The following is a 10,396-nucleotide window of genomic DNA, read 5'->3' on the forward strand; positions in this document are numbered from 1 at the left end:
ACCACCATTGCCCCAAGCCCTGGTAGCCAGGAGGTGGAATGTAATTTAAGTCACAGTCATTCCTTCTCCTTGTCCTGCCTCCTAGAAATAATGGGTCCTGGTGTGGATATTACCATTGGCCTGAGTAGGAAAGGTACTGAGCTGGCAGCGCTCCTCACCTGCACACCAGCTGGAACAGGAAGGACTCAGAACTCACTCTTCTCTGAGGGAAGGGAGTGTGTGTCTGTGTAGTGGTCAGCTGGGAGCTCCACCCATCAGGGATCCAGGAAGGAGCAGCGCTGAGTGCAGGAGGACCAAGCCCCTCAGTGTCCCGAGGGTTGTCAGACCACCTCTCTGGGGAGAGAGAGGCACTGTGGCAGGTAGATGATGGACCCCGTGTGAAGGGTGGAGCTGCCTACCTCCAGTCTCTGGACCAGCGTGAGGGCAAGGCATGGGCATTCAGAGACCCCCTAACAGTCTGTCTCCTTTGCTTCTTCCACTGCTGCAGGTTACGTGTTCTGTATGTTACATCGCCTCCCTGAGCAGCATGACTGTACGTTTGACCACATGGGCCGCGGTCGAGAGGAAGCCATCATGAAAATGGTGAAACTGGACCGGAAAGTGGGGCGTTCCTGCCAGCGCATCGGGGAGGGGTGCTCCTGAAGGCCAGGCGCGGCCGCCACATGACGCTGTTCTTAGTTCACTAATGTTAGCCTTATTTAGGACAAAGTCAGCCAGACACCTTGTACTGGGCACGTGTCAGACTACAGCCAGTCTGTTTCCTTTCTTTAGCCAGCCATCCTGGTACTGTAGTTTAGGGGTTGATGGTGGTTGAAATTGATTTCTGGCTGGTTACTAAGGTGCCTGCTAGCCATTGTATAAAATTAAAACATGAAGAGTATTTTTTTTTGAGCATGGCTAGTGGATTTAAAATAACACATACCTGTCACTGCTGGAGTCAAACTTATAAAAAGCCTTAAGTGGAAAGTGTTCCAGATGGAGACTCTGAGTTATAGAGGAGTAGACGCTGGTGTTAAAGTTCCCAGGACGCACATGGCTTTGCCAGAAACTGTTTAATGTTCAGCCTTTCACCTCTTCACTTATCCTTAGTCCCAGAAGCTAGGAGACCTGATGGCCGTGTGTGCCTTGGCCACAGGTGGCTGCTGAGATCGGCCACGTGGCTGGGCTGGGGGTGGCCTCGATCTTCCACAGAGCTGGGATGGGGGTGGGAGGCAGATTCTTAGGACAATTTTTTACCTGACTTACTATGAAAAAACTCTCTCATCGCACGAGAGGAGAAACAATAACCTCACTTTGGAAATTAGCTCCACTCAAGACTAGTCCACAAACGAGACCACCTTTTCTACACAGGATCCATGGTCCTGAGAAGCGACCAGGGGCACCCTGGCCCCACTGGCTCTGGTTTGCCGTTTGCTGAGTGCAGGGGTCTGGCAGTTGATCAAATAAGACTAAGTCACAGCCCAGCCACACTGGCCTCTGCAGCTAGAGTTCTATATTGGAGTTTTTAACAAGATGTTTCATAGCCAAGAGGAGTCAGAAGCTGTGCAGGGGAGCAGCTGGAGCCGTTGCTGCCTTTGGCCCCTGCTCTTTCCAGCAGAGCCCGCTCAGCCTCCAGGGCCCAAGAGGACGATGCAGGGGCCTCCACATTCGTTTCTATGCAGCCCCATAGTCCAAGGACAACCAGTGCCCATCTATCACAGGGCAAGCTTAGGAAGGGACGGCGACATATCTCACAGGGATATCTGTGCATCTGTCAAGAACAGTGGTTCCTGGCCGTGGCCTAGCTCCAAGAGTATGATGTTTGCTCAGGTGGTGGGAGTGGATTTTTCATCCCGTACCCCTGCATGTGGGCAGAAGGGAGTTTAGTAGCTATAATGTTGGAAGGCCGGGTGAGGAGGGTGGACAGGGACTTGCTTCCCTATGTGAGATGGGGTGGGCGGCTCAGGTACCCTGGGTCTTGAAGCCAGAGCAGGGGTCCCACAGCCCAAACTCTGTCTCATCCAGGTAGGTGAGGGTTGGTGGAGGCTCCTGAAAGGCAGCTTGGATCTGCCCACATACAGGCCACTGGAATAGTTCAACCCAGCAACTTTCCTTTTTATGAAACAACAGACAAGTTCGACTCTGTCTACAAATTAATACCTGAACACCTACAGCTGCAAATGTCTTTTGATCTGAAATAATTGAAATAGGAAATCATGCTCTTCCCAACCCTCTCCTCCCACTTCCACCAGAGTGGAATCCACTGCAGAATCTCCAGCCTTAATTCTTATTTCAGGACCCAGACTGGGCAGAGGGGCCAGGTCTGCCCCACGTTTACCACTGTTGTCAAGCCACGGCCCTCTGGCTAGTACGTGGCCATCCTCAGTAAGGTGGGCCCCGCCTAGTCCCCCACCAAGCTCTGACCCTGGAGAGGCCACTGCTCACCCTTCCTGGCCCTTCTCAGGCTCCACTGGCTCCCTTGAGGCCTGGACGGGAAGAAGGCTCTGTTGGGTCTGGCGGCAGCGCACACGCACAGGATCACAGCCCGTGTTCACATCATGACGGTAGCGCTGGGGGGTGGGGGGAGGAAGGGCTTGTTCCCCTGCAGTATCTGTTCTGTGAAGTTTGTTAAACGTAAGGAAAGCTTAAATTCTTGTATCTTTAAAAGAGAAAATCTTATTTAACCCTTTTGTGTTCTAGATTTACTTACACACGTAGCCTAGAGCTCAGTTTTAGTTTTAACATTGTGAAAATATTAAAAGAATCTTGTAACTTTATTCTTTTTTCTCCTGCTGAAAAAAAAAATTAAACCAATCATATGAAAGTTTGGATTTCTCTATTTCACCAGTTCTCCCAAGTGCCAGTACACCTGGGTAACCAGAAAAATACCAAACTGTCTTCTTGGCCAGAGCTCGAAAAGAGGGGGCTCTGTGTATGGAGAGCCCTCTGTGTTGTTACGGTGACTTGCCTGGTCCGTGCCCAGGCCATGCAGCTGCTCCTTCCTGGGTTTCTGTCGGGTTGCTCTGCCCTGATGGCTTGGCGCTCGCGCTGCCACCCAGGCCCTGCTGCTCAGTCTGCTTTGACTTAGGAGAGATGTGTCTGCTGGGCCTGCTAGGGCGGCATGGCCAACAAGAGCACTTTATCACTAAGTTTGACAACAGAAATAAAACCTGAAACCCTGGCTGGTGTCGTGATGGGATTGTTTTCACTGGATTAAAGGAATATCTGTGGCACAGCACCCTTTGATGGGGGAAAGGGGAGGGCTCACCAAGGACCATCCTGGCCTGAGGCCCTGTTGACTGCAGTCAGAACCCCACCCCAGCAGTGCTGGCCAGAACTCCAGCCAGAACCAGGCCACTGCCTGCTGCGGTGATTCTGGGGCCAACCACAGGGTGAGGGGAATGGGGCTGGTCCCAGCCACACAGTGTGGTCCATAGCCTCCCCTTGAGCAACTGTTGTGCAGCCAGGTCCCTGGCTCAGGGGTTGGGTCCCTAACTTGGGCATTGGTGCCCAGCCACCAAGGGGCATGGTGCAGGGTTCTGCATGGGGCTTGGTATTGGTGCATTGCTGCTCCTCTCCCTTCTCAGTGTGTGGAGGGGCAGGAAGACCACGACGGTCTCTGCCGTCAGCCCAGCCCTTCGCTTGTGTAACGTCTCTGGGCTTTTCGGCAGGTCCAGCAGTCACAGGTCACCAGCTGCCCTGGGCTTTGTCTGACGTGAAACTGCTACAGAAGCCCCGTAGCTGCATCCCTGTGTGTAAGACAGCTAGAGGTGGGTTACAGGTTACTGCCTTCCTCCTCCTCTCCCCCAGCTTCGAGGGGTGGCCACAGCTGCCCAGCACTGTGCTGCCTCTTACATTGATCAGAGAGAGGGAAAGGGGTGGAGGAATGAACATTCACCCCAGGGCCCAGGTACACACAGCTGTAGGTGTGCCTGGGTCCTAGGGGTGGTGGGAGCGGAGAATCTTTTAGACCCAAATCCCACCCAGGGAAGGACCTTATAAAAAATCTTACTTAACCCTTTTATGTTCTAGATTTACTTACACATGTAGCCTAGAGCTCAGTTTTAGTTTTAACATTGTGAAAATACTAAAAGAATTTAGTAACTTTATTTTTTCTCCTGCTGGAAAAAAAATTAAACCAATCATACGAAGGTTTGGATTTCTCTGAGAAGTGGGAAGGGGGTGTGTGGCTGAGCAGGTGGCAAAGAGAATAACTACACGACCATCGTGAGGTGATGAAAAATCCTCAGAGGAATTCAAGTGCATGGTGAAGGTGAAACTGGCCAAGAGCTGAAGGGGGCCTGGACTTTGGGACATGCCACACCTAGTCAGGGGCAGTAGGACTGCCTGTGTGCTCACCCCACCTGCCTGCGGGAGTTGGCCTGCCACCTGGCAGCAAACAGAGTGGTGCAGACCTTCAGCAGCCTGGCTTTTATTTATGCCAACAGAACCTACAGTAAGAAGGGAGGATGATGAAGGCAGTCTTCAAGGTAGGGCTTAGCAGCACAGGCTCAGCTGCACAGTCAGAGTATGGTGAGCAATCCCTCTTGTCCTGGAAAAGGGGTTACCACGAGGACGTAGTAGGAATAGGGGCCTCAAAAAATGTACCTCCTTTTGTAGCCATTCTCAGAAGGCTGCCTGAGGAAGAGGGGATGAAAAGAAATGGGGCATCCTGAAACCTGTGTTGGGAAGGGACCAGCAGTGAGAGAGCGGCCCAGGCCCATGCTATCCATCCACACCAGCCCCGTGAGAGGATCCGACTGGTCGGAAGTGTCAACACTCCACCTGTACTGTCAGAGGGTTTAGGATGAATCTGAAATAGACACAGAAAATTAAGCAAATTTATTGCCAGACAGAAAGTATTAAGAAGAGAATAACAACCATAGTATCCTACATGACCCAGCTGTAAAGTTTACATACAAGAGATGATAATCATTGCTTTAGCAAAAATGTATGATGGAACTGAGAAAATGTGTGCCTGTGTCTGGGTAGAGCGTGAGAACTGAGTGAACATGCAGTGGGAAGCCAACAATGTCTGAACCTGGAAATTCAAGAGCAGTTAAGCATATTCAGAAACATAGAGGTAAGTACAAAAGAAGCTAGAAGAGTTCAAAGTTTTCTTTGCGTGTGTGTAATGGAAAACAGTTCAGGTTTTGTTTTTTTAAAATGAATGATGGGAAGTCATGAGCCCTTCCTGGGAGTTGGAAGGGATGCGAGTGAGCTTCAGGGAGCTCAAGTCCCCTGGGATGCAAACCCTAGGATACCTACTGGCTTCGTGGTCAGAGAACATGGAGAAGATGCAGGGGGCTGGTGCCACGGTGCACGGCACATGTTAAAAAGCTCCAGAAGAGTGGCCAGAGAGAAGCCAAGTGTTTTTACCACCAGCCCTTTTTTCCATCAGCAGGCTTTGGGAAAATCTGTGCTAGTTTAATGAGCACCTACTGTGTACCAACCACTTGATGAAAAATAGTCTACTGTGTACCAAGCACTTGATGAAAAATAGTCTCCACCTTAATAGCAGCTGGCCGCCTAGAAGTTTTTGCTTACGTGGGGCCTCTGGTATGATGTCCTAGCACCCAAAATGCTTCATTGGGGTTGTGGACAGATAGCTGGCATTTCATGGTGAGAGTGCCTTTCATTGGCGTAAATCCTTTTTCAAAAGTTTACACTTCTGGTCATTCCTGTTAGCTACAGGAGGAGTTTGAGATGGAAAAAGTGCCTGGATAAGAAGGTAGGGCACCATCGGGGCTGGGGGGGGGTGGGTGGCGGTGAAGGGAGCTGCCCCCTCCACACCTGGCTCCTCATAAAGACCTGTGGCAAGGGCATCTGCGGGCTTTGGCAGATACAATCCTGACTTGTTACCCTCTACATGTGTGCTAATGCACCCTTGAGGGAGATAGGGGAACAGCCCATTTGGTGAACCCAGAATACCTGTGATGCCCCTCATGGTGGGGTCTAAGCACTGCCACCCACACGACCCTGCCAGGGTGCCCCCTATCCCCATTGCCACCTCCTGGTAGGGCCCGTCCAACATGAACTGGGCTCCTGGGGGCGCATCTTGTGTTTGGGCCCCGGACCTGGGACTTAAGTTCATGTTCTTGGTGACAACAAGACGACTCAGGCTGATGGAGTCGGGAGGCCTGGCAAGCAGTGGTTCCCAGGTCCCCATCCAAGGCCTCCAAGCCCTGCTCTGCCTCTGCGCTGGGCAACCTCTTACAGCCACCCATCCTCCAGGCCTTGGCTCCCACTCTAGGCACCTCGCCCAGCACCCCAGCCTTCCCTGGGGCTACAGTGGTGATTGAAATTACTTCCTACATTCAGGTGGCCGTCAAGAACAGAATGGAGTGCAAACTACATTAGCAGAGAGTAAATATCATGCAATGAAAATTAAGCAGGGGAGCTGATAAAGGCAGGTCTCACGGGTTTCATTCTGAGAGACAGGGACAGTTGGAGGGTGTGAGCTATGGAGGGATGATGTGGTCTGACCTGGATGTTGAGTAATCTGGCTGGTACATGGAGAACAGATGGAAGGGAAGCAAGAGAGGAAGCAGAAGCCCAGTGAGGAGGTTACTGCAATAGTCCAGGTAAGAGATGATGGTGGCCCAGACCAGAGGTAGCGGGGGAGAAGGTGAGAGAAGTTAGATTCTGGCCTTGTTTTGAAAGTAGAGACAATGGGGTTGCTGACAGATTGGATGTGGGTGAAAGGGAAAGAGGAGTCGTGAATGACTTCATGGTTTTTGGCTTGAACACCTGGAAGGACAAAGAGGTATCATTAATGGAGATGGGGAGGACTTGGGCAGGAGCACAAGAAAGGGCATGTGCATAATGGGGGTGGGGTGTTGCATCAGAACAGACTAAGGTGAGATGTAGACTAGGCGTCCAGGTGGAGATAGGGGGGAAGCATGTGGATAAACAGCTGTGGCGATCAGGGGAGTGGTCCAGTCTGGAAGGTGTGTTTCTGAGTCACCAGCATATAGCCACTATTTAAAGCCATGAGCCTGGCTGAGATCATGGGCAAGGGAGTGTGCCGATCACCCAATGTCATAATTTGAAGGTGCAGGTCCAAGGTTGTATTGCAATACTAATATGTCCCACAGAAACTGGCATGGCGAGTCCATGGGTCCTTTTAAAATGTACGGAGCCAGATGCTAGTCTGTGGAAAATCCTTCCCATCGCTCAGTTCTTAGCGATGCTTTGTTACAGACATAACCTTTCTCTTGTCAGGAGTAGCTCCACGGTGGAGCATGGACAGTGATAGATGCACCACTCTGTGTGCAGAGTATTTAAGATTAATTTAGGGCAGCTTGACGCATCCCGGAATCTTGCAGCTCATACATGATAATGGATTTCCCACATTTGACAACGGTTCTGAAAGTTTACATGACTGTGCCAATAATTGGTTGTACGAGATGAAAGAGATTTTCTAAAATATTAATAATTCAAAACAAAGTTTGATCAACCGTAGTAGTGGGAAGACTAGTTTGCGTAAACTTCCTATTATCCCACAGTATTACAGATTGATTGTCATGTGAAGAAGTGATCAAAGCCTCCACAGCCAAAAGTGGTTGGAACAAAGTGTTACAGAAGTAAGTCGGATAGTTTATCTTTAAAACTATGACTTTGGTTTTGGGGAGTTTTTAATATTTATCTCAGCTTTTTAAAATGCACACTTTGTTACGATTTTCTCATTCCTCATATTCACATTTGAAAGTAATTTGTAGTCATAATTTTCGGGGTTTTTTTAAGGGAGGAGGCCCAAACTGTGTAAGCTTCAGACCCCATAAAACCTGAGGGAGAGGTAGGGGTGAGAAATGGTGACTTAAGTTTCCAGTGTTACTCATAGGGGGCCCTGGTCCCATGAACTGTGTTACAGACTGAGATACAGAACTCGAGTCTGAATGCCAACCAATTACGCAGACACTGTTGAGGTAAGCTGACAAGATTTAGTTGATGAAGTTCTGTGCTGATCTGTATTTCAGTGCAGGCTCTTGGTCACAAACTGGCCCCCTGAAGAGCACTGGTTTCAGAGGATAGATGAGAAATGGACTAGGGAGATGTCATAACTTTAAAACAGGCCCACAAATTCTCTGGCATTCCTCCCATCAAAAGGTTGTCCCTCTCCTTGGATACAGGCCAGTCTTGGTGACTTGCTTCTAATGGATATCATGTGGCAGAAGTGATGTGTGACTCTCAAGCTAGATCTAAAAGGTGGTAATGCTTTCCCCTGGTTCTCTCTTGAAACATGTGCTTAAGAAACCCAGACCTGACATGTAAAAAGTCTGGCTATTCACCTCCACTAAAACATTACCACTCACCTGTCAGTTTGTCACTCGCCTGTCAGTTTGTCATACTGTGGTGGCTTGCATGTTGCTGTGATGCTGGGAGCTCTGCCACCAGTATTTCAAATAGCTCAGCGTCACCCATGGTGGACAGGATGCAGAGGAGCTTCCATACTGAGACACACTCAGAATGAGGACTTGGAGATGTACTTCAGAAAAAATTGACCAGTGAAAACCTTACGAATAGCAGCAGAACAAACACTGTCCGAGATAGTGCTGGAAGATGAGCCTCTTAGATTGGAAAGCACTCAAAATACAACTGGGGAAGAGTTGCCTCCTCAGAGTTAACTTTAGTGAAATGGATGGAATAAAGCTTTTGGGAGCTACATTTGCTGATGTAACACAACTCAAAATGAGAATAAATAGCTGCAAACATCCATTAATAATTGGAACATGGAATGCATGAGGTATGAATCTAGGAAAATTGGAAGTTGTCAAAAATGAAATTGAACACTACAGATCGATATCTTAGGCATTAGTGAGCTGAAATGGACTGGTATTGGCCATTATGAATTTGACAAACATGGTCTACTGTGCCAGGAATGACAGATTGATGAGGAACAGTGTCATATTCATTGTCAAAAGAACATTTCAAGATACATCTTGAAGTAACAATGCTGTCAGTGATAGGAGACCAGTTAATACAACTATTATTCAAATTCCTGTACCAACCACTAAAGCCAAAGATGAAGAAATGGAAGACTTTTACTAACTTCTGCAGTCTGGACTGATCAAACATGCAATGAAGATGCATTGATAATTACTGGCGATTAGAATGCAAAAGTTGGAAACATGAAGGAATGGTAGCTGGAAAATATGGCCTTGGTGATAGAAATGATGCCAGAGATCACATGATAGAATTTATTCATTGTTAATACCTTTTTCAACAACACAAATGGCGACTATACACATGGACCTTGCTAGATGGGATACACAAGAATCAAATTGACTACATCTGTGGAAACACTGCAGAGACGCTCAATATCATCAGTCAGAACAAGACCAGGATCACCTGCAGAACAGACCATCAGCTGCTCATATGCAAGTTCAAATTGAAGCCGATGAAAATTAAAACAAGTCCGTGAGAGCCAAAATATGACCTTGAGTATATTCCACCTGAATTTAGAGATCATCTCAAGAACAGATTTGACATACACAGCACTAATGACCAAAGACCAGACAAGTTGTGGGATGAAATCAAGGACATCATACATGAAAGCAAAAAGTCATTCAAAAGAAAGAAAAGATCAAAATAGATGCCAGAAGAGAGTCTGAAATTTGTTCTTGAATGGAGAGTGGTTAATATGCAAGAAAGAAATCATGAAGTAACAGAGCTGAACAGACTATTTCAAAGGGTGACTTGAGAAGGCAAAGTAAAGTATTATAAAGAAATTGCAAAGACCTGGAATTAGAAAACCAAAAGGGAAGAACATTCCTAGCATTTTTCAAGCTGAAAGAACTGAAGAGAAAAATTCAAGCCTTGTGTTGCAATACTGAAGGATCCTATGGGCAAAATATTGAATCATCAAAAGAAGATGGAAGGAATACACAGTCACTGTACCAAAAAGAATTGGTCGACATTAAACCATTTCAGGAAGTGGCATATGATAGAGAAAAACCATGGTACTGAAGGAAGAAGTCCAAGCTGCACTGAAGGCAATGGCAAAAAAGGTGACTCCAGAAATTGACAGAGTATCAATTGAGATGTTTCAACAAATGGATGCAATGCTGGAAGTACTCACTTGTCTATGCCAAGAAATTTGGAAGACATCCACCTGGCTTACTGACTGGAAGAGATCCATCATATTTGTGCCCATTCCAAAGAAAGGTGATCCAAAAGAATGTGGCAATTATTGAATAATATCATTAATATCACACACAAAAGTTTGCTGAATTAAAAAAAAAAAAAAAAAAAAACAGTTGCAGCAGCACATTGACAGGCAAGTTGATTCAGAATTCATGCAGCGAGGGATCTCACTGCTAATGTCAGATGGATCCTGACTGACATTAGAGAATACCAGAAAGATGTTTACCTGTGTTTTATTGACTATGCAAAGACAGTCAACTGTGGATCATAA

At 47.7% G+C, this 10,396-nt stretch overlaps 1 protein-coding gene across 1 annotated transcript in view; it reads left to right on the forward strand.

Moving 5' to 3' along the window:
* Positions 1-642, forward strand: part of ZFAND3 (zinc finger AN1-type containing 3) — a 502,295-nt gene extending 501,653 nt beyond the window's left edge. The window contains exon 6 of the mRNA XM_007939417.2: positions 488-642. Coding sequence (XP_007937608.1) covers positions 488-642 — 155 coding nt within the window. The remainder of the gene's footprint in view (positions 1-487) is intronic.
* Positions 643-10,396: the final 9,754 nt, after the last annotated feature.

Source organism: Orycteropus afer, unplaced genomic scaffold (genome assembly GCF_000298275.1).
Source record: "Orycteropus afer afer isolate SDZICR_OR568_19922 unplaced genomic scaffold, OryAfe1.0 scaffold00059, whole genome shotgun sequence".
NCBI classification, from domain to species: Eukaryota; Metazoa; Chordata; class Mammalia; order Tubulidentata; family Orycteropodidae; genus Orycteropus; species Orycteropus afer.